This window comes from Candidozyma auris, chromosome 2, assembly GCF_003013715.1.
Source record: "Candidozyma auris chromosome 2, complete sequence".
In the NCBI taxonomy this organism is placed as follows: domain Eukaryota; kingdom Fungi; phylum Ascomycota; class Pichiomycetes; order Serinales; family Metschnikowiaceae; genus Candidozyma; species Candidozyma auris.
This window is the reverse complement of record NC_072813.1, coordinates 146,471-169,971: the sequence shown is the minus strand read 5'-3', so window position 1 is coordinate 169,971 and position 23,501 is coordinate 146,471. Positions and strand designations below refer to the sequence as shown.

General features: G+C 44.7%; 9 protein-coding genes across 9 annotated transcripts; 2 read left to right on the top strand and 7 right to left on the bottom strand. All coding sequences in view use genetic code 12, as the record gives it.

Moving 5' to 3' along the window:
• Positions 1-2,528: 2,528 nt before the first annotated feature.
• CJI96_0001517 (uncharacterized protein) lies at positions 2,529-5,642 on the top strand (the record flags this gene model as incomplete). Its single annotated transcript, XM_029032175.2, has 1 exon — positions 2,529-5,642. One exon carries the CDS (start codon positions 2,529-2,531, stop codon positions 5,640-5,642), a length of 3,114 nt encoding a protein of 1,037 aa, XP_028892490.2.
• Positions 5,643-9,383: 3,741 nt separating this feature from the next.
• Positions 9,384-10,103, top strand: EFH1 (KilA-N domain-containing transcriptional regulator EFH1; the record flags this gene model as incomplete). The annotated part of the gene is made up of 1 exon (XM_029032173.2): positions 9,384-10,103. One exon carries the CDS (start codon positions 9,384-9,386, stop codon positions 10,101-10,103), a length of 720 nt encoding a protein of 239 aa, XP_028892488.2.
• A 389-nt stretch (positions 10,104-10,492) lies between these two features.
• On the bottom strand, positions 10,493-11,840 carry CJI96_0001515 (RTA1 domain-containing protein; the record flags this gene model as incomplete). The annotated part of the gene is made up of 2 exons (XM_054702057.1): positions 10,493-11,161; positions 11,205-11,840. 2 exons carry the CDS (start codon positions 11,838-11,840, stop codon positions 10,493-10,495), a joined length of 1,305 nt encoding a protein of 434 aa, XP_054558032.1.
• Positions 11,841-12,326: 486 nt separating this feature from the next.
• On the bottom strand, positions 12,327-13,256 carry MAK16 (ribosome biosynthesis protein MAK16; the record flags this gene model as incomplete). Its single annotated transcript, XM_029032171.2, has 1 exon — positions 12,327-13,256. One exon carries the CDS (start codon positions 13,254-13,256, stop codon positions 12,327-12,329), a length of 930 nt encoding a protein of 309 aa, XP_028892486.2.
• A 647-nt stretch (positions 13,257-13,903) lies between these two features.
• SCP1 (Scp1p) lies at positions 13,904-14,434 on the bottom strand (the record flags this gene model as incomplete). The annotated part of the gene is made up of 1 exon (XM_029032170.2): positions 13,904-14,434. One exon carries the CDS (start codon positions 14,432-14,434, stop codon positions 13,904-13,906), a length of 531 nt encoding a protein of 176 aa, XP_028892485.2.
• A 152-nt stretch (positions 14,435-14,586) lies between these two features.
• IMH3 (IMP dehydrogenase) lies at positions 14,587-16,314 on the bottom strand (the record flags this gene model as incomplete). The annotated part of the gene is made up of 2 exons (XM_029032169.1): positions 14,587-15,701; positions 15,864-16,314. 2 exons carry the CDS (start codon positions 16,312-16,314, stop codon positions 14,587-14,589), a joined length of 1,566 nt encoding a protein of 521 aa, XP_028892484.1.
• A 937-nt stretch (positions 16,315-17,251) lies between these two features.
• On the bottom strand, positions 17,252-19,585 carry RTS1 (protein phosphatase 2A regulatory subunit RTS1; the record flags this gene model as incomplete). The annotated part of the gene is made up of 2 exons (XM_054702056.1): positions 17,252-19,081; positions 19,181-19,585. 2 exons carry the CDS (start codon positions 19,583-19,585, stop codon positions 17,252-17,254), a joined length of 2,235 nt encoding a protein of 744 aa, XP_054558031.1.
• An 885-nt stretch (positions 19,586-20,470) lies between these two features.
• CJI96_0001510 (ethanol metabolism protein) lies at positions 20,471-20,998 on the bottom strand (the record flags this gene model as incomplete). Its single annotated transcript, XM_054702055.1, has 1 exon — positions 20,471-20,998. The coding sequence occupies one exon, from the start codon at positions 20,996-20,998 to the stop codon at positions 20,471-20,473; it is 528 nt and encodes a 175-aa protein (XP_054558030.1).
• Positions 20,999-21,476: 478 nt separating this feature from the next.
• Positions 21,477-22,163, bottom strand: CJI96_0001509 (ethanol metabolism protein; the record flags this gene model as incomplete). Its single annotated transcript, XM_029032167.2, has 1 exon — positions 21,477-22,163. The coding sequence occupies one exon, from the start codon at positions 22,161-22,163 to the stop codon at positions 21,477-21,479; it is 687 nt and encodes a 228-aa protein (XP_028892482.2).
• Between the last annotated feature and the right edge of the window lie 1,338 nt (positions 22,164-23,501).

Here is a 23,501-nt window from a genome sequence, read left to right as displayed (position 1 = left end):
AAAATGGAGAAGGTTCTATGAGAAGATGAGAGTACCAGTTCTGTGAATAGGGTTTTCAATTGGGAGTAAGAGTGGGATTGGCGCCGAAAAAGTGAGATAAACAATCAAATCATGTGAGATGAGATCACGTGATGTAACACTCAATTTAGCAAGCCTGATTTGACCACCCATTTGGTGACTTTCCAGGCGTCAGAGACGGCTCTCAAAAGAAAGAGCCTTTTTGTGAGTTTTTAAGCTTCAGAAAGATTTGTTGGTACAACTTTGTAACTCGTTGCGCTCGCAAGCCATCTGGTGATGGGCGGCGATGAAAGCTACCTTCCACGCACGTTTTTCGCAGCCACTGGACTTTTCTAGTAACACTCTCTATGTGTCTGTGCGGCACTCTCCGGAAAATGGCCAGCTTCAAGCCATGTCAAATTTTTGAGAGGACAGCTGAACAGTTGAAGGAGCTAACTGAAAAAGTTAGTAATTACTGAAGGATTCAGTCTTTTCAGTTGAGGAAACGTTTAACTCAGTCTCAAAAGGGCCGATGCCTACATTGAAAGAGTTCATTCTCCATTCCATCAAGCACTCATAACCAGTGGCAGTCTTTAGCGGGCGCTGTATGTGGTCTTTCGAGATCAAAGCTTACTTTCAAGAAATCTTCAAGTGCCAAACGTGTACCACATCAACTCATCAACATAGCAGCTTAGCTTCAAGTCGAAGTAAATTCTTATGCATTGATCAAAGTGTCAGTCTCAGAGCTGTGTGTCGGGTTGTGTCGCCAGCTCTCGCATTCTCACTAGGGATCCCGCCTCACAAAAATAGGCTACCTCTCACAAGGTTCCATCACACCAATGCTTCAACCACGGTCACTAAAGCTGCTGCCCCACCAATCGCACAAGTATGTCAAGCGAACTCGTTTCAATGTGCAACACACCAAGATGGAGAAAGGAGCTCGGTGTCCCCTCCGATTTTGCAGCCACTTTCCCGCACCCTGAGAACATCTTCTACAAGCAACAACAGCTCAACGAAGATAATGTTGAAGGCCTGCTTTCAAAACCGTTCATGTTATCCAAGCTCTCTCTGCTGCTGCTGCTGCTGCTGCTGCTGCTGCCAGCGACAGAAAGCCCGCTCATGGTTCAGCGCGACATCTTTCTGGAAAGTGGCCCGCTGCAGAAGGGCCTAAACCTTTCTCTGCGGTAACAAACTCTACGATAATCCTCCTCCTACTATCCTAGACTCCCCAAGCCCAATGCCACCACGAGGCGTCCTCACTACACCATTGTGGCCAGACCAGGTGGCTTGTTGGCCCATTGCGGTTGCGAGAATGAAAGAATATAAACAAATAATTCCCGCTACAGTAGTGAAAATAATATTAATGACACAAGTGGAAGTGAGCTCGTTGTCGATCGTTGGGTGAGCCCGACTCGGTGCATCGCGGCAGGCCTCTGCGGTGTCTCGTGGTTCGCTCTGCCCACAGCAACCACCTTACTTACCCACCCGCCCAAGCCCATGGCGGTGGCTGTACCACTATCAACAGCACTTTGCACCATAGACGAAACCGCCAGTGTCTATATAATTTTGTGGAATTCTAAAAATCTCTTTTTTATTCCCTTTTATTTGTCTTTTTTTTTCTTTTTCACTCCATTCTCTATGATGCCTCCTTCTCTCTGCCTGGCGCGCTCGCTGGCCTCACGCCAGAGACGCCTTCTGCCCGACTTATTGGGCGTCTGCAGCACCCTGGCCCTGGTCCTGGCCCCTGCTTGCTGGTGCCTTGTTCTTGGTGATTGCAACTTATAGTGTACATTTCTCTATTCAATGTACTTCTGTTTTTTATAAATTATTTATCTCATCATTAGACACTCTTCTCTCTCGGCCCTCTCCATTCTTTGAGCGTCGGGTTCTTTGTGGTTTCGTGTCGTAAGCCTTTGTCGCTTGGGCGTTGTACTTGCTCACACAATGTTCGCAGGGCTGCTTTTTCTCTCACGGAGGGTCGCTCTTTTTGGTAGCTCCCCTTGCCGCCAGGCGACTCTTCTTCGCGTCACCTTTCCCAGCAAACGCTTATTCACGTTTCTGCCAAACCCACTACGGTGTAAAGGCACTTAGACTCGCTGAAGACGTTCTACTCTTCTTTTCGTCCTTTTCCATTTTAGGTCTCGAACGTGTTTAGGTTGCATAGACTAAGTTCTTCTAAATACCCATCTTGTATTTATTTGGTTCGACCTTGCCATTTTATATTTTTTTCCACCAGTTCTCCACATTGGCCTGTTCTCACCACTTTTCCTGAGGAACCCTCAAGTCTCGAAAAAATACACTTTTCGTACAACTTACTAAAAAAAGCAATCGGTGAGAATCTTTGCAACACGTCTTCTTCGCCTTTCTAAGATCAAAACGTTGAAAACGCCTGTTTTCTTCCACCTAGCCAACGTGCCCCTCGTGTCCTTTTTTTAGCTCAAAGGTGTTGATATACTTTGGTGTTGGTTCCCGATTCCAAATCCTCTCGCTCGTCGTGTCCACCCTTTACCGTTCGCTAACTCCTAAATAAAATGTACTCGGGCTACCTTTACGCTGATCCCAATATCCCAAAATCTCCATACCCTTGTGGCTACATGCTGCTGCCCAATCCTCAGCTACCGCTGGGTTTCCCGCTACCTCCACAGTACCAGCAGGAGAACTCCTATTACCAGTCAATGCTTCCAGCAAACTTGCTTTCCACTCCGTCTCCGTACCCTCCAAGACTGGGCTACTTCCCAATGCAACACCCTCTGGCGCTGTCCCAACTGGTCTACCTGAGTCGTGGCGTGCTGCAACTGCCCATAGTCCCTTATTTGACCCACCCTGCCGCCAAATCGGGCTTGGACCATCTAAATCTCTCAAGAACTGTGATTTTTAAGAATTTAAGTGCTGATCTCACTCTCAACGCGCTCTTGAGTGTGATTGATCACGGGCCCATTGAGTATTGCAAGATGTTCTCCTCCACGCCTCCCTCGCATATTAAGGACGTGTCAGAGGTGAAAACGTGCTATATTTCATTCGTTAATACCAACATTTCTGTGAGCTTCTTTCACAAGTACACGAAAAGCTCAGCAAATTTGCGCTCGCTTAAAGAAAAACTCAACAATTCGAAGTACCTAAAGTTGTCTCTTAACGAGCCTTGCTCCTCTATGTCAATGAACTCGCAGCCCCCGGTGGGCTCCAACAATCTTTCGAAGCAGGACTTTATCAAGCTCAAAACTTTAAACTACATCTTGGAATATAATGCCACGCGGTGTATCACCATTAAGTTCGAAGCAGCGAATTCGGATCTTTTGGCCACTACAAAAGAAAGATTCCGTGCGCAGGCTTCGAAATTTGGTGTCATTGAAGACTTCAAATCGTCTGTTAACGAGCATAATTTGACATTGAAGCTCCTTGTGCATTTTACTTCGATTGACGCGGCTATCAAAGTCTATGAGTACTACTCAAAGCAGGTACAACGTGATCACGTACGTCAAGTTAACCTTGGTGATGACGAGAAAATGGCCTCGAAATGTTTGCTTGTTAAATTTCATCGCGACCGATGTGATCGCACAGAGTTGCTGTCATCTCGTCATTCTCTGACGTCCCAGATTCCTCGGAACCTTACGAGTAGTTCTCAAGCCTCCTTGTCCTCATCTCCGAAGCCAAGACGATCTTTTAATAGCGATATTCAAAATATTCCTGAACACAGCGAGATTCCCAATGGGCATCCCACGGAGAATAACCATACAATCGTTAGTCCGTTGTCAAGCCCGCAACAATCGTCCGATAACTTGATGCCAATAGTTGAGGAGGCTTTTGGTACTAAGAAAGATCTTCAATCAGACAACACTAGAGATTCGTCCAACGATATAGATCTAGCGGTGCAGTCGCAAGCTTGTGAATCTCTAGATGGTGTCAGTGTGATAGAAAGCCAGTCTTCATCACCTGTGCATGCCTCGGTGCTGCCGAAGAATAGAGCCACAAGACATTATCATACATTCAGTCCCAACCCACTTGACAATACAATGCAGCAAGGTCATCCAATGTATGCCCCCGTTATGGGCTCGGCTAACATGCTCCCCATGAGCCACATGCATCCCTACCAGTATAACCCTGATCCATTCAATGTTGGCAATAGAACAATATTCTTGGGAAATTTGCATCCATACACACAAGTTGAGGAAATTGCTAACAACGTCAGGGCAGGGGGGCTAGTCGAAAGCATCAACTTTATTAAATCCAAACGCATGTGTTTTATAACGTTCATTGACCCTGCAGTCGCTTTAAAATTCTACCTTAATCATCAAGTTTTGCATCAATTGATCATACATGGTAATGACGTGAAGGTTAGCTGGGGCAGGAATCACTCAGGGCCATTGAATAGGGATATTGCTTTAGCTGTGACTGCTGGTGCTTCGAGGAATGTATACATCGGTGTGAAGGGCGGTAAAACAAATCCTGGTGAAGTGCCTCAATTACCTGATGAACAAACCTTACGTAAGGATTTCTCGAATTTCGGGGAATTGGAGCAGATCAATTTTTACCATAACAAAGATTGTGGTTTCATTAATTTCATGAATATTTCAAACGCTATAAGGCTCGTGGAATTGATGAATACTGAGAATGTTTCCAAGATCAACGCTATAGTTGGTGACAGCGGTGAATTCTACGACAGATATAAAAAATTCAAGATTAGCTTTGGGAAAGATAGATGCGGAAATCCACCAAAATTCAGCTTTAAGAAAAAAAATGCCAGCTTCGATTACTTCAGCCCTAGCGAAATAGACCTTGGGAACGTGAGTAATGATCTGGATGAAAAATTGCAGTGCGATGCCTTCAACGAGAAGAAAACCTCTAAATCTGACGATGATGAAGACCCCGCAATCACTGAGGAGGCCGCGATGGTTTTCGGTATCAGTACATCGCCTGCCAAGCAGGATGAGGAGACCTCTTCTCAACTTGGGAAACAAGGCGCTCGAAATATCGTAGCAACCAACGACAAGGACAAAAGTAATGTCGATGAAGTCAAACAAAATGGGGAAACCACCCAAGATGGTGACAGAGCACAAAAAGAAGACCAGGAAGAGGAAGAAGAGGACGATGATGAGGATGATGATATCTCCATCATAATAGGATCCGATGTCACCACCTCCTCAATCAGAGATTTGACGCCTCAAAGACAGAGAAACTCAAGTCGAGCTATCAATCATGTACGTGACGCGAATGACAATCATTCGCAGCACTGGTATGCGTCGAAGAATTCCTCGACTTTGTCTCTTAATTCCAATCACCGCAAGTATCTGAATCATTACCCACCAGCCTTCAGTCCGATGCCGCAGCTGATGTACTTGCCTGCGTATCCTCCACCACTGATGCCTGGGTCGTCGAGGTCGGGTAGTTTCTACAATGGAGGCATGGATGGCCTGGTGCCACATTTACCTCATCACAATTCGTACTCTGGGGCTTCGATGCCACATTTGAACAGAAGTCACTCAACTTTTTCGGGCTCACAAGTCATGGCACAGTATTTGGCGAAAGCGCAGCATGATAATTTCATATATGCAACAAATATTTTGGCCAATGATGTAACTCCTGATGAAGTGAAGGAGTACCTGTCAAGGCGCTTTTCCAAAAAAAGTGCTTGCGAAGGCGAACAATAGCTGTGTAATTTCAGGATAAAACGTTACAACTTATATATAAACGAGAACGATTTACCGATGTTTGGTGAAACTTAGTGCGGGATCTAAACTATGTATTAAAGACGAAGTGATTGATTCGTATCATTTTAGGAGGTCTCATAAACAAAAGAGGCGTAAGTTCCGAAGACAGCTCCAGCAAATCCAACGATGACCCCAAGACGAATAAGTAACTTTTCAAAAGTGGACAACTCTTCAGCAAAAAACTTTGCGTAGAACATCAATGGCAAAGTGATGCAAATAGTACAACAAATGGCGCTACCTAGAAACGCCACAACCTTTCCAAAGGATGTGAATACCAATGAAAGAATAAATAACAGTCCCATGAAAACTACTCTCGCAATAACCTTCTTGGTAGTTATTGGGCGATATCTTCTTCCGTGCTTATAGGTCAAAACACTAGTATCGTTCATACGAAAATAGTTTTCGTACAGGGAAATTATGGGCCGAACGACGAGAGACATTTTGGAAATGGGTAACAATCCCAAAAATACGCAAAGAAGTGGATTCATGAAATATGGTAGATCTCTGTTTCCCATGAGACTCTTAGTCAAGGAATCCTCCACGGTGTTTCCAAACATCAAATAGCCGACAATCGCCACTAACAAGTCCAATTTGAGACAAGACATAAAAGTAATATTGCAACAGGTGTTATATTTCTTTGGATGTCTCATGTCCTTGTATAGTTCGGGAAAAACAGGATGGCCGCCCCAAGGTGCCATGAATATACCGATGCTGAGCAAGGCCTCCAAGAGTGAGCTTGGCCATAGGTTCGTAGATGCTGGACTTAACAAAGAGCCATTGCTACCTTTGTCAACTATGAAACCACTTGTAACGATGACCACCAATATGCTGACTGTGCTCATGATTCCCGTTAGACTAACCATAGATAATACATTTAAGGGCATGAAACTCATGAAAAAAGTTATCAGTACAATCACTGCCTTAAAAAATCTGATATCAAAGCCAGGTAGAAGTAATTTGAATGAGTCGGCAAATAGTAAAATGAGCGAAAGGGCTGCTCCTGTCAAGTCCAAGGTAAAAGTGACTATGGCAAGTAATTGCATTCGGCTTCCGCCATACATGTGGGCAATATCACCGTAGGTTTGTAGATGGGGATATTTTTTAAGCACTGCACCAAGTACTTTGGCAGTTAAATTGGTTGTAACAGAACAAAACAAAAGGATTAGTATGCCGAGGACCCATCCTGAGAGTCGAAAGCCAAATGAGAGAGAAAAGATCGCTATTCCCATCAATGTATTAAGCGAGTTAAATACTGTCTGAGCTGCCGTAGATTTACCGGCATGTCCGATGGAATAGATACTCCCCGAGGCGCTACGCAGGCTCCGCCTGCTGGCATCCCGCTGGTCTAACGGTGTGTTCTCGTTAATTCGCTGAGCATTAGGAAAATTATATGTGTCGAGGTGATCGTAGCCCTGAGTTGGATTGGGTGATGAACGGGGCTGGTCAGCGAAATATCCATCTCTGGTGCCATCAGAGCGATGTATAGGGAGCACTGGCGACAGGCAAGGCGAGACGTCGTCTTGAGCATCTGCGTCTTCAAGAAGAGACAGTCCCACATAGGACTGGGCCCGAGTGTATGACGATGCAAAGTTATTGATCGAGTTTGGACCTCCGTGATCTAGAAACGAGCGTCTCCTTGGCTTCTGTATGGGTGTAGGGGATGTCATGATATATCACAAGTACAACAATGGAGACGGAGTATTAAGCCTTTTTAACGGTGATTGGGGCTACGCTGCTAGAATAGACCGCGTTTTTGAGTGCCTTCAAGTAGAGCTTAGAGATAAACTCTGCGAAGTTGAACCTCAGCCGTATTGTCTTGCACATCTGATGTAGGGAGAAAAATCACACGATAAGGTTCTACCCAAAATTCGGAAGTGTTAATTGATGTTCTGAGTAATATGACTAGACCTAGGCCTTTTGTAAAGAAAAAAAAAAAAAAATTTCACCTCGTACGTGAGAAACAGCCTGTAAATGCATCATACATCAAAATTAGGGTAGGTTCTCGTAGGCTTTGTGGCGGACACGGCAATCGTGGCACCATGCATGGAACATTCTTTGAATTATCCACCGTTTAGAGAAAGGATTCTATCGGAAAAACGCAGATGTTACTCGATTAGAATGTGATCTGAGTCGCCAAAGCTTGTGTTTTTCTATCTCTATGTTGCTTCTCGTTTTGTGGCTGATAGGGAGATTGTCATCACCGGAATCATGTGTAACAGACGATCTTGGTGAATTTATCGTAAATAGGTACGTCCAAGCCCAATTTCTTTTTTCCCATCTCCCTTTGAGCCCTCCACATTTTGATTCTGGGTACTCCTCATCTTTCATGTGTTACAACTTATATGTTCTAGTCATACGAATCCGGGATCAACAATTTCTTCAAGGGATTGGGGTGCAGCTTTTCGACACCAAACTGTGGTGTGCCGCTGTATCACTTCATGTATTTTATTTTATCTTACATTCCATCCCTGTGATTTGTACTCTTGTCTGACAAAGAAATTGACAGGTTGATCGCCTTTTGAAAAATAAAGGAAGGTGTAACCCAACAAAGAAAGCGACAGAAACAAGGCTCGCTGGCTATCACGAAGGCTATTTACTTAAATCACCAGTGGATCCCGCAGCTTTCGGAAACCGCCTATGAATGATGTCACAAGTTGACAATGTTGCTGATATTTCATGGCTCACACTACTGGTGCCTACCTCGCTCACGTAAATCTCTTACAACACTGCCTCTCGGATTATGTTATGCATCTCCTTCCCCAGCAAGCCATTGTGATCTGGTCTTCGTATTTTAGGTCACTAGGATCGACCGCTTCTGAGGAAGCATGGCCCGTTTTATCAAAGAAAAAAAAAATTAAAAACTCAAGAATAAGAAAGAATTGCCGCTCGAGTTGCCTGGGGGTTTATAGAAAGAAGAAACAAAAAAAAAAAAGAAAAAAGAGGAAGATGATGGATTAATTATCAGCTTTCTCATTCCCCTGATCAGGGTTTAAGCTTGTTTGTACTAAGTCTCAGTGTCAACTTTCAGGGAAGAGAACGCAAACGCAAGGTCCAGACGGCGGCATGATATGACTTGGTCGCTTGCACAAATAAAACGCCGGTGTGTATTTGCTTAAACCTTCGGCGTTGTTGCCAATGCAACAAATGCAATGGAATCCCACGTTGTCAGTGCAACGGATGCAACGAATGCTCTGGGTTGAACCCCGGTACATGTACATTTTATTGTTTGATTGTCTGTAGATCACAATGGCCGTGCCCAGAATCATTGTAGTGTAGGTGAGGAGGTGTAACATTCATAAATTTAGGAAAGTCCAACGCAGCTTTCACCACAAGAGAAGGCTTTGAGGGTGACCAGAAGTCATTACTTTACAATTCAATCTTTCGGAAGCCCTTTTACGGATCACCATTATCGAGGTGGAGATTTAATGGAAAGAGAACCTTGAAAATTACAATTTCTTCCTCTTCAATTTAATAAGAGCGATCCGCCCACGCATTTGGAAGGTTGTAAATTTCAGTGAATCACAGTAAACACAAAAGGAGAGCTTTTTTTTTTTTACTTTTAAATTCAGCTTTGCACTTCATACTCCTCGCCAACAAATCTATTAAACGAAAGCATCAATGGTATTCGATAGTTCTTACAACAGACATTTTCAATGCTTGACAAATCCAAAGCCTTTTCAAATGGGTATGCCCTCTGAGCAGCCAACACAAAACGAGGGACTTGCCTCTCCTTTTCAACCAGGAGGCTACGACATGAGTGCAATGATGCCTGAACCTTACGAGGACCAATACTATCATGAACAGCCCTTGATGAAATCTAAGGGCTCATGGTTGTCTGAAGATAGGAACTTTCAACTAAGTACCTCAATGGGTAAGTCATCGAGCTCTGAAACTACTCCTGTTACCCCGTCGTATAACTACGATAGTCATTCTCAGTGCTACTATGATAGTGTCTCGTCATTCAGGTTGCCGAATTCATCGAGTAGTTCAGTTAGCTCAAAAGCGAATCGCAAGATTATCAAGCCTCTCGTTGCCACAGTCTTTTGGGAAGAGGAAGATACGATTTGCTACCAGGTCAAAGCTAATGGATTTGTTGTCTCGAGAAAAGAAAAAGATAATCTTGTCAACGGCACGAAGTTGCTCAATGTTACCGGTATGTCTCGAGGGCGAAGAGATGGAATTTTGAAGGTGGAGAAAGGCAGAAAAGTAATCCGGAACGGTTCAATGAATCTTAAAGGTGTCTGGATTCCATTTCACCGGGCGTTAGAAATAGCTAGAAACGAGGGTGTGAAGGATCTCTTATACCCGTTGTTTGTTAATGACATTGGCAAGTTTTATAAAGAGGAGGGCCAAAAGCTTTACGAGGAGCTGGATGATGAGGGCCATCGCTCTGAGCAGTAAGACAAAGGAGATGAAAAACTGTAACGATAAATTAGCTGTTTTATAGCACGTCTTTTTTGGGCTGAAAAAGATTTATTTGCTTGAGGAATCGTATAATGCCATTCACTTTTTACGTTTTGATGCGAACTACTGTAGAAGTTATAAACCTGAATCGAACATATAAAATTAACATTTAGAGATTACATCGACACAATTATTTTGAATGCTTCCATGAAGTAAAAGGTTTGGTTGATATGAAGAGTTGCTTTACAGGACAGTAGATTACATTGACCAGCCCGTTTCAGACTTGCCGCACATAGCGTATGACAACAGCACTTCGTTACCGGAAATACTTGTACCACAAGAATGGTCGCCTTCTTACAATAAATTAATGGGAAATGAAATATGCATTAACTGTGCCCATTCTGAAGATCAAACAGTTTCTGTTCAGACTCAAGACTTTCACCATTGTTCGCATCCTCTTCAAGCAGACGGTTTTCGTCCTGATTTCTTCTGATAGTGGCTAATCTAAGCACGTTGTGCTTGCCAAACACAAGAACTGGATGGAAAGGAATGAATATGAGGCCGGTGACAGCTATCATTGAAGCGTCGAGAGTCATGAGGAACGCCTCGTGAGTTATGAGATAGCCACTAAAACCTTGCTTCAACTCCACGACTCTGTAGATACATCTGATGTATACGAATACCACCGCAGTTGTGATAGCTAACGGCAAATATGGAACTAAAGGGCGTGACCGAATCTCTTTGAACTTTGGGTTGTAAAATGGCTCCAAGAAAGTTTCCTTGTACTCACGAGCCGATCTAGTGTGAAACAACATTCTCAAATTATTCATGATTGTCCATTTTTTCAAAGGGTGGTCCACCTCGATCTCAGAGGCATGCTTATAATGCAATCGATGGAGAAACTCAAACCAAAATATCAAAAACACCGACATTGCAATCACCTGGAATAAGATACCCCCAAACATGGTCCAAGTACCTGGGTCAGGGTCTCTCTGTTGTTTTGTTGCAACGGAGGCAGCGCCACCACCACCACCTTGGATGATGAGATAAAAAGTCTGTGGTTATGAAGAAGTACGAGTACCACATAGGCTTCAACACGGAATATGTTCTACCGTATAACACAACTGCTTGTGCAAATAAGAAGTAGATGCCTGCCATGATGAACGCTGGCGAAAGCGTCAATGAGACAAACTGCAACAAGTAGTAGTCGAGGTTGGCGGTGTCGCTGAAGGATAGAACTCTTCCCAAAAAACCAAGCACTTGAAGAACAAACCCGCAAAAGAAAGTGATATTATACCAGTGGTACCTGGACCACACTATCATGACCGTGGTGTAAACGAAGATTATGCAAAATATGACAAGGAAAAAGATATTACCCCCACGGCTAAGGTGGTAGCCATAGTTGTTCTCCTCATCCTCCAACTCCTTCAAATTCCACGTCGCATGGAAGAGCGCCTCTGTCGCCTGCGCTAGCACCAGGTTGTCTGTGGCAGTTGCCAACACTTGCTGAGCACTGATAGCCGTCAAGGAAGCTTGTGCCCCTCTGATCACCTGCGAAAGCGAACGCTGGTCAAGAAAATACGTTTGCGTAGCTATGCTCGACACTGCCTCTGCAAGCGTGTGGGTCAACCCCAGAACATGATCTGTGGCGATCGACTTGATTGTAGTTGTGGAGGTTGGATACCCGTTGGACGGGGTCCATTGTAGACGGGAGCTGAGGCTTTTAAAATCCATAGGAATGTTTTCAATAAAAGCAAGATATGCCTCTGGTATTTAAAGCTGGGGATGTGCAGTTTATCTATCTGATACCCTGAAACGCACGAGCTCTAAAAAGAGTCGATGACGAAAAGTCTCGGAGACCGCTTAAAAAAGAACTAAAAAAAATTTAAAAAAACCAATGCGTCGTAATCCAGGGGTACATAGAGGATGAGCCACCTGATTCATCGCACTTGGCCCTTTGTTAATTGCCCACCGTCACCACGTATAATCCGGGGACTTTTCCTTTTTTTCAAAATCTCGGCCCCGTCGCACCTTGCTTCCGCCGAATGTGTTCCTTGTTGTAGTTTGCAACCAACATTGTACTGCAAGGAACCTTGACTGCGCAGCTAACAAAAGATCCATTGCACACAACGCTCTACACAAGTCCAACGTCTCGTGCTATTGTACATTAGGATATATGCTAAGGATGTTTCGTATGCTATACGGTATTGCTGGGACATGTTATACGGCAATGTTTGTCTGGAGGTTGTCTTCTTGCTCGTATTCGATCTCCACTTTGGGTCTCCTTCTCTTTGCTGCCTTGTCTTGTGGAGCTGGGCGCTTACCTTTGGCGTCACCGTTCTTTGTGGCTTCCGTTTTGTCGTCCTCGTCTTGGTCTTCTTCGTCCTCAGACTCGGAATCGCTACCAGAGCCGTCAGCAAGCCACCTCTCCAAGTCTTCCATATCAACCAACTCATCTTCCCCATCGTCCTCAACGTACTCAACCTCTCCACCGTCGTCTTCGTCTCCGCTCTCCAACACCACATCATCGTCCTCATCAAACTCCTCCTCCTCCTCTACCTCGTCAACTTTTCCAAGCACTTTCTTCCACACTTTTTCATCAACATTTAATGGCTTGTCTCCGTATGCACCACTCTTCAATCTTTCCAATAACTCCTTCTCAATGCTCTTTTCAATCTTGGCTGCGGCTAATGCTTTCCTCTCACGATTCTCTTCTCTTCTCTTGATTTTGGGCTTGATCCCCACGTAGTGTCTCTCTTCTTCACGCAACGCCAACCTCCTTTCCGTCATAGCGACCTGCGTTAACCTTGTCAATCTCTGCTTGCACTTGTTGATCAAAAACTTGTTCCAGTAGATAAGATTCTCGTCGATTTGTTCGATGGCTTTGGCGAAATTCTTCAGTAACCTCACCCTTTCCCAAAGGTTCTTTGGCATGTGGGCTCTTTCTGCTGTCTTCATGTAGAGGTACAACTTGCCCTCGACGTTCTTCACCGTGGCGTATCGAGCATTGGCCAACGGACACGATGCTCGCTCACATAAACCGGTGACATTGTATTCATTTCTGCAAAAGTCCTGACCTTTGCCTGTCTTGATCTTGAAAGAGCAAAATGTGTGATTGATCACGTCCCAAATGAGCTCATCTGAAGACATGATGCGATGCAAATGCTAGTATTTAAATAGTCAGCGATACAAAGACTTTTCTATTGATGTGGAATGTTGTATAGTTTCGACAGCAAGTCCGAAATAGTATTGTCCTCTGGATGAGATGAGATGCCTATCCAATAAGTGATACTGTTAAAATAATGCGAAGAGGTACACTAAAAGTGATGAGCCTGCACACTACGAGGAACCCTATTCCCAACTCAAGACCCAACTTGTGTCCAAAAGGCAGCTAAATCATTGTTTGACGTGACTAGGTGGACGCTATGACTGAAACATAATGCGTATTGATTTTGTATTACTTCTTCTACTTTTGAGTTGCAAATCTCGTAGATGACAAACGAATCAGATTAGCATCATGATCGGGTTCAGTGTACGGCTGCAAAGGCAATGAGACTCGGGGTCGATGTAGGCGAGAATCGATATTCAAGATTCCTTGAAATTGCCATAAAAGCAATGGAACTGGCTCCTGAATTGACTTTCTGGCAACTCAAGGTTTTTCTTTTTCCATCTATCAATCATGTATGCACTCAGGAGAACGTGAACCAACTTGATTACAAGGAGAACACATTATCTCGATATATTTTTGTAGAATCAAACCATAGCTTTTCTCGGTGACCCGAATTGTTAGCAATGGTTTATGCCCTTAGCTTTAGCGGCTTCTTGGGCACTTGGGGTTTCACTTTTACAAACTTCGGGCCGATAACTTCAATCTCCGGGTTTCTCTCATTGGCCTTCCTCGAAAACGAAATAAGTGTAATGATAACCTGGTAAGGGTCATTTCTCTCGAACAAATCCACCGTTTGAAAGGTTTCTTCGTGTGGTACTCCTATGTGCTCGCATGTCTGGAGAAAGAACAGAATATTCTCCATCTGAACAAATGGCATTCTCAGGTTTTTGTATTTCTTAGTAGGACCACCTGGAAGCGCCAAATCTCCAAGTCTACATAGAAACTCGCCATCTTTAAGAATGTCAAGAAGGTCTTGATTGTGATCGTCAAATTCTTTCCTTCTCTCACTCAGCACGTGTAGTGTCTTGTATATCCAATCTTTCAATTCTTTCTCGGACTTCTTGTACTTTCCGTCTCTAGATAAGTGTAAGTCCTGATCTAGGTTCGTAGATGCATTCTGGTCCTCGGCTGTTGGTTCCCTTCTGGTGTAGTAACTCATTGAATACTTGTCACAAGGAATAATTCTTCGCGATTCCCGTACTCGGGCCGTACTTCACTACACTAGCTTTATTTACCCTCATTAAATCGTTGCGATTAACCCATAAATAAAAAGTATTTGACGACTTAGGCTACTAAAATGCTATAATATCCTTAGTTGTGCAATTTCTTTTCGTAAGAGTGCAAACCATGGACACCTCCTTCCAATTGTGCCGAAGGTGTTCTGAACTCGAATCTCACGTCACCAGCATGCACCTTTTCTCTCAACTCGGACACAGAGCGAACACCAATGTCTTGCAAGGAGTGTTGCAAACCGTTGAACAAGTAAGGGATGAACTTGGTGATGGATCCCTTATCAACAACAGAACCTGAGACACCCTGGGCAACCAACACCTTGTCAGCTTCAGAGAAGTAACGAGATGTGGAAGCGTTAGCGTTAGTATCAGTCTGCTGCATAGCGTCGATGGAACCCATACCTCTGTAGGTCTTCAATCTCTTACCGTCACGGTAGAAATAGTCACCAGGAGTTTCAGAGGTACCAGCTAACAAACCGCCCATCATGACACAGTCAGCACCCAAAGCAAGCGCCTTGGTGATGTGACCAATGTTACCAATACCACCGTCAGCAATACAAGGAACACCGAATTGGTGAGCAAATTCACAGACGTTGTATACAGCGGTACCCTGTGGCCTACCACAAGCCATGACCTCCTGTGTGATACAAATGGAACCGGAACCCATACCGATTCTCAAACCATCAGCACCAGCCTCAATCAATAAAGCAGCCTGCTCCCTGGTGACAACGTTACCAGCGATGACCTGCAATTCAGGGTACTTGCCCTTAATCCATTTGAGCATGTCCAACTGGAAGATGGAAGAACCATTAGATGAATCCAAAACGACAACATCCAAACCAGCCTCGACCAACTTGTCCAATCTCTCTCTGTCAGCAGGGATGGTACCGATAGCGGCACCACACAATAATTGCTTGGAGTCAAAAGATTTGGAAGCATCAGGGTAGTCTTGGTTCTTCTGCAAGTCAGTCAAAGAAATCAAGGAAACCAAATTGCCGTCAGCGTCAACAATTGGCAACTTGCCCTTCTTGGATGTTCTCAACAAGTTGTTACCCTCCGTCAAAGTGATGCCCTTCTTGCCAACAACAAGGTCCTTGGTCATAACATCGCTGGCCTTAACCGAGTCATCATCAAGGAACTGAACGTCACGAGAAGTGACAATACCCAAAAGCTTAGCGCCAGGCTTACCGTTTTCTAAAATTGTTAGTAATCAAAGGCAGTGAAAATGATTGTGTGTTTCTCAGGGGAAAGATAAAGGTGTCCCCAACATCGTTTGATGCAAATCGGTAGAACGAAAGTTATACAGTATTTTTTGTTCATCATGAAACACAGTCAAAGGATCTCGAGGAAACATACCAGTAACTGGGAAAGAAGAGAAACCAATAGTTTCTTTCAATCTTCTGATCTCACGCACGGTGAGGTTAGGAGAGATGACGACGGGATCGTTGATGAAACCGTTCTCAAATTTCTTCACCTTTCTCACCATTTCCGCCTGCTCATCGGCAGAACAGTTGTGATGAATGATACCAATGCCACCCAAGAGAGCCATGTGGATAGCCATGTTCTCCTCGGTAACTGTGTCCATCGGAGAAGACAAAAAGGGGCTCTTCATGGTGATTTTCTTGGTCAACTTAGATTCCAACTTAACCTCGGAGGCAGGGAAGTTGATCAAACCAGGCAAAACCAAAAAGTCATTGTAAGTCAAACCACCGAAGTTGGAGGAGTCAATCAACGCCTTAACATCCAAGCCGTCTTTTTTAGAGTAGGTTTGCAAATGAGCGGTTGCGTTTTTGAAGTCCAAAACCATTATGTGGATTGATGGGCAGAGTCTTGCCAGAAAAAAAAAAAAAAGAATATTCTCACGGGGATGAGGTCGCTTATTTATAGAGAAACCCCAGCGAAAAATACCAGTGAGAAATCGATGAGTTTACCGCGCACACCGCGGAGCAGTCATCAAGGCAATAAAACGGAAAACCTTGACGAAAGGGTTCTGTAGTGAATCGATGTGATTGGATAGAGATTGCCTTTGACTATCAATAAGATTCAAATTGAACATCAATATGATGTGAAGATCCAAAAATTTTGTGACTGGCGGAATAAAGATTGCAAATTATCTGAAAATCAATTACTCGCTCAAAACGGTTTTTTTGGATCAGTCCTAGGAACGGTTAAGCAAGTAGTAATTCCAGGGAACACCTCTACACAAGCAACAATCATCACTTTCAATAACAATGGATATTATAGGCGTGATACGAACTTCGACTTTCGAATTCACAAAAGGTCCGATTTTCTCCCCGTATATCTCAGACAACTTATTGACGTTCACTTCATATTCCTCAAGCTCTTAGAGATCCTATTTTAAACAAAGACTCTCACCTTCTATCCTTCAACTCTAAGCCAAGGGCGATCTGGGCTTGGTGGAGGTGCTCGCTGGAGCTTCCTACAAGCTCTCTTTGTCAATCATTAACTTGTGGCATCACTTAAGAAATTTGAACCTTAGATAGAACGGGCTGCCCTCATGGTACTTACACAAAACTTTCCAAATGTCGTACTATTTCCATGAATCGCTAGTGGCTTCAGCTGGCTTCATCGAGAACAGGTGGTGAGCGTTCCCAATACTCTACATATATATTCCCACACACCCTTTTTTTTTTTGTGCAAATAACGATAAATAAGTGCTGGCAGGGTATCAGATTGTTCTGTTGTGGTTGTCGCCATACAGCGGTAGACTATCCCATCGCAATTTAACGCGCATTCACTTGCGAGTCCTTTCCTTGTCCAGGGAGTTGGCCGTTTTGCTTGCACATCTTGACGTACTCTTCGATTCTTCTCCATCCCTCCTTTCTTGACTCCTCACGTGCCTTCAGTTCTTCAAGTGACTGGTGATACAACATTGTGCAATGATCGTACAAGATCGGGTTGTGGTCCATGAACACCTTCAACGCACTGAACGCAAGCTGATAAATACTCTTATTCCAGTTGGATGTTGCCAGGTTATGAGGTGGAATTCCACCATACTCTTCCATTTCCATATTCTGTTGCGGCGTGGAGAATGAATCATAATACTCTTCGTCGGTCATATCGTTAATCATTTGAGATTCTTCTAAATTCCCACCTTCACGTGGATGGCCGTGACCATTGTTCTCGTAGCTGTCATTAAGCATAAGTCCATTGTCAACGAGGTTACCATTGGCATCAGTGAGCGCATTGGGGTTTTCAAGAAGTTTCTGTTGAAGTTGACCATTTGCACTACCTGGTTGAGTAGCGTTGCACAATTCGTACAACGCTGAAAATATAATCGGAAGAACAACCTCTGCATTTTCAGAAACGAGGGTCAAAAAATAGTCGTTTTGCCAAAAACATAGAACCTTTTCACTGACCTGAAAGTGGGATGACGATATGCATTTCAGCAATTGAGCGAAAAGGGGGATTTGTATCTTGACAAATTCATTAGCCTCCATGACCTCAAAGATATCCTCGATTTCATTGAGGAACATGACCTCCTTGGGAGAGTTGATTTTAGGCCAGTATTTGAGTAAGCCCATAATGACGTCTTCAGTGAGGGTGGGATCCTTCTCCAAGAATTGAACAATACAGTAAGCCAACTGTGGGTGATACAAGGACAACGATTTGACCTTATGCAACGGCATTAAGACCTTGATTAAAAAGATCTTGTGCTCTTCTTTCAAGGGTAGAGCAAATCCGTTGATGATTGAGCCCAATATCTCCAAGAGTTCCCCGATACCGTTGAATCGCTCGGTCTCGTAAACAAATTGCAAGAACACATTGTTGATGGACTTCCTGATGAAGGATCGTAAGCTCAAAAACTTACCGTAGATTCTATGTAAGGTAGTCTTCAAGCAATCACGCTCCCTGGGGTCTTCACTATCAAACAACTCCAAGATTCTCAAGATAAAATCGTGATCAATGTATTGTTTAGCCACTTGATGATGGAAGTCAGCGCTCTCAACGAAACGCAAGAAGAACTCATACACCAGTTGCATGTGGGGCCATGCCAATTCACTGACAGGCTCATCTTCGTCAGGATCATAAATCTCGCCCACTGGATTCACTGGAGGTGGGATAGGTCTGAATAAATTCTTTTTAAACATATCGATGACGTGTTTGTACATTTCGTCGGTGTAATTGAAACGATTGCTGACAATGAACTGGATAAGCTCTTGCAAAGTGATGCGCTTAATTTCCTTGCCTCTGATGTCATGAGTAGGGTCACTAAAATCAAAAATGATGTTGCACTGGTCAACTTTCTGGATGAATAAAGAGATTTGCTCTTCTGGAGCTACCTCGTCGAAGTTAGGGAGCTTGACGATCTCGCGGCGGTCGCTTGTGGTGGGCTCAAAACGGGAAGAGCTGTGTCTCTTTGGCGTGACAATGAGGTCTATGTCGAAGGACTCCCTGTTTGGAGAGGAGATGTTGGGATTTAAAGCACCGGGATGAGACAGCTGGTGCGAGTGGCTCGCCAACCTGTTATCATGAGGGATTCCAGCAACCAGGCCACCATAAGCGGAGTTGCCCGCGATGGGAGAGCTTGAGTCGGCGTGATAGGCGTGGTGCTCGCTAAAGAGGTCTGAACGGGTTCGTTAATGACGATCTTAGGAGAATCGCTGCCTTGCTGAGCTGTTGACACCGGGGCGGTGTCAGAGCAGCGCCACGCCAGCAGGAGAGCTGGCAGAAGCGAACGAACCAGCAGCATTAGCAGAGCCACTAGTGGTCCCCGTAGCGCCAAATTGCTCGACAGCAGCCGGATTCACTTTATTGGCTCCCGGCTGCTCCAGAGGAGACTTTGTCCCGCTCGCAGCGTCCAGCACGGGTAGTGCCTCCTTCTTGGGGCTAGCAGAGCCCGCAGAGTTGATCGAAGAAGACGAGCTGTTTGACCTGTGGTTATTTGTATTGGACGTCGTTCCCGATAATGACGACAGCAGCGACTTGCGAGAGAGGTTGTCCTTGAATGAGGCTGAGGAAGAGGAAGCGTCCGACTTGTCCTTGTCCTTCTTGTCGTTTTTTCTCGACGACTGGTTCTTGCTCCTCGTGAGACGGTTTTTGAATCCCTTCATCATTTTCGGCAACGAATCTTTTGTTGTGGGTGTCTCGGTAGGCAGGGTCGCCGGCCGGGGCGATTTGAAAATATGAAAGCTAGGAATTGGAAAGGCAGCGGGGTCGCCTGGCGCTATATATGCAATGATATGTTTTGGAAGCTATTATTTCGGGGGAACAGGCTGTGTGCTCAAGAGCTTAGGCAAACAGCGTGGAAGAAGGAGAGTGAGGGAGCGAGAATTGGAGGTGTTTAACGTTGGTGAGATAATTTGCGGGAGTGTTGACAATACTATGGCGGAAAGGGAGACACCCAGAGGAGGTGCATAACCCACACAGATTGGGCGAAATGCACCGGACGTTGGATGAGCTATTCTAATTACATTATTGGTCTATTTACTAAAATCATAGTAAATTTCTAATTGTCTTGGTGTCCTTTGCTGACCCAAAGGGTCGCTTCTGTCTTCCGTTAAAGCGCGACACAAACAAAGTCATGGCCACCAACTAGTGCGGACAATGGGTGGGAATGCAATTTAGGCTCTTTAGGCTGTCGCTCCAGCAAAAGTTGATTTGTAGCTTTCATGACCCCTTGCTCACTTGGACAGTTTTGACATTTGGGTTTTGCAAGCAAGTGCTCCCCATTCGTGGGCGCAGCCGCTTGCGGCTCTTCTATGCTGGGGTTGACGAGACATTTGTGAGAGTCAGTCTCCTGTTGATTTGCACTTAAATATTGTTTAACTTCAAGGTAAGATTTCAGTCAGGCTCGAATGGTGAGCTTCCTTTGCCGCACGGGCATCCAAGAGAGTTCTCTCGATTGGCCCTCTGGAAAAATGGACTTCAGTAGACATGCAGCGGTAAATCTTGAAGTTTATTGTCTGTGAAAATCTCAACTTTGTCACCAAAATCCACTCTTATAGGTCCTTTCTTACTTTAGTGGGGTCCTCTCCCGCATTCTTCATCAGCATGTAGCAGTTCCACCCAATACTCACCACATTGACCGCCATCAAACGATAGCTTACAGGCACAAAGGCGAAATTCACCGCCTGAAAGACTGGCCAGACACTCCAATTCGTGTATAGTGTGGGCCACCAGTTCTTTTCTAACTTGGTCCTTGTCTGCTCCCAATTCTTCCCCTCCAAAGCGCTGATCGCCAGGTAGTAGAGCGGAATACCTATGAAGGGCGCAAACACTCCCTGGTCCACCGCTACTCGAGCAGCTGTCTGTGCTACATTAGTACGACCAACCACAATCCTGGCCAAGAACTTATACCATTGGTCCCCTAGGGGAGCAAAAATCACGCCGCCGTAGAATACAGCTCTGGCGGTTCTGGGGTAGTCGTACTGGGGGGAAGCGCTGACTTTCTGGGCCAAGAAGTCACCAGTGCCGAAGAGAAAGGCCGTGGTGAGGGCGTTGGTGGCGTAAGGTCGCTGGGTCAACATGCGATTGTAGAGTTTGAAGAGCATGATCTGGGTAGAGTTGGAATTTGTGAAGAAGAGGTGAGAGAGATCAATGGCTCATCTCGTGGTACTAAGTTGCATACTTTGTGGTGCGCCTGCACTGAGGCGTACCTTACTTACAAGGCTGCAAATCAACCTTTATAGGACTCTATGAACTCTATAAATGTAAATGGCGGCTCAAATCCTGTAGTTTTGTCGTTGCGAAATAAATATGCCATCTGTCTGGCTATCATGGGATACCGTCTAATTTTGAGGCTGAGTATGAATGAGAAGTTTCATTTCACCACATTCGACGATTCCACGAGATCAAGGCTAGCAGGCCGTTCAATAAATAAACTGTGATGGGCGTCTCATGCTCAAGGAGTATACCACTGTTGGCCCATAAACTATGATAGAAGCTCTGTTTGCCTTATATTACACCTTCCAACGGGTCTCTTCATCGAATCAACCTCCCCTTGTTTTATGCATACACCATGGTCTGCTCCTCATCGGCCGTCTCGATATCTACAAGCTCCTCCATCAATTTGCCACTACCCTTCCCGTGGCCCTTAGTGTTGTGTACAAAGCTCAAGAAGCAGTTCCACCCAATCGACCACACATTGGCTAGCACAATACGAAGATGCACCGGTACAAAGAACAAGTTGACAAGCTGAAGCGGCGTCCACACCGTCCAGCTTGCTCTGAGCACGTTCCACCAGTTGTTTCGAAGCTTGTCTGCGGCCACCAGAAGCGGATCACTGTGCAAAGCCAACGCCGACATGGCTGTGTTGTAAAGGGGAATCCACACGAGCCCAGGCATCAAGAGAGCATCAAGTGTTAGTCTGAACAAGTTGTCGTGGATATCTGTATGAGTGTGAGTTATGCGAGCTCTTCTCGCAGTCAGAAGAAAAGGGCTCTTGATGTAAGGGAGGGTCAAACGGTGCCACTTGACGCTTAGTGGCGCAAATATAAAGGACCCGTAGATCATGGCTCTCACTGTTCTGTCGATGTGGAAGGTCGTGGGTTTGTTGACATCGTCGTCAATGTGGTGAGGAAATATAAGCTGGGCCAAACAGTCGCCTGCCCCGAAGAATAAGCCCGTTGAGACCATATTGGTCTTGTACGGGTGTATCTTGAGGAGGTTGTTGTAGGTACGAAAGAAGGACATCCAGTGGGGACAAGGGAACTGTTGGCTATAGGGTATCGGAAGTGTGAAAAATAAAAAAAACTGCATTATTGATTGAGTCAGCCCCTAGAGACAGGAGATGACAAGTGCAAGACAAGCTACATTTGAATATAGACGGATGGGGTAAATGTTACTAGGCAAAGAAACAGAGAGCCTAAATAACTAATCACTGATAATATTTTTAAGGGCATTGGGCGTCTGCTGATGTGACCACGCTACCCTGTTACAGTGCGCAGAAGCACATCACTGAAAGAGAGGGCTCACAAAATGTAAGTTCACGAGAACCGACACTATGGAAAGACGAGGGCCCAACAAAATTATATCTATTGTTTTGTGACAGCTTTTAGGAGATGATGCCTCTAGTTATACGGAGAATCATACACCCAGCAAAAAAAAAAAGAAAAAAAATAAAGCCCAAACCAAAACAGATCAGAAACTGCTTCCGAATGGGTTCAAATAATTCAATTGACTCTTTCGGTAGATTGAAGTTGCGACCCCCTCATGGGCTTCAATTTGACTTCTCTAATTCTTTTGTCGATCACTGCTGATGAACTACAACCCCTAGCTTTGTCCATGATACGTACATCGTTAACAAGTCACTGTGGCCGAAACTCTCGATGCCTTACGCCTCAACTACTTCGAACCTAAAAAAGTCACAATCATGAATTCATTTGACATCAATATGTTTGTGTCTCGTCTGAGACAACCGTCTAATACTAACAGTCGTTTTTCGCAGCCACACTAGCCACAACGAGGTATTGTCCGAGGCACACAAAATCTATCCATTCATAGCCAATGAGAGCCAACCCGGCTACAAGAATACTACTAACCATTTCCAAGCTTGATTTTCAAGCTTGATTTTCAAGGTTGATCGTACTGAATTGTCGCGTCTAATTCTTTGCTACTTCATCATAAAAAGTGATTTTTTTCCTTTTAGGTTTTCGCCAAAGGCCCGACACAGAAACGCAGCCCTTATCCGGCAACTCCCACGCCGTCAAGAGGTCTCAATTCAATTTGAAACACTCTCCAAACCTCTCCTCCATGAGGGCTTCCAAACTTCATTTTCTCTTTTTCTGGCGCGGCTCTGCCTGCGAGTTTGCGCAGCGAACAAAAGGGTTTGTAGCAGGAACAGGCTACCCAAGCGAACGAGGACAAAGAACACAAGCTTCCAGAAAACATTTTGGAAACAGTGGAAGAGCCAGTTACCCAAAACAGGACAATGTAAACAACAACGTCATTTGGGTCGTTTTTTTCCTGAACGGCTATCTCTTGTCTTGTCCACGGCCAGCGCCCGGTGTTCTGCAATCTGCTTGCTTTTGA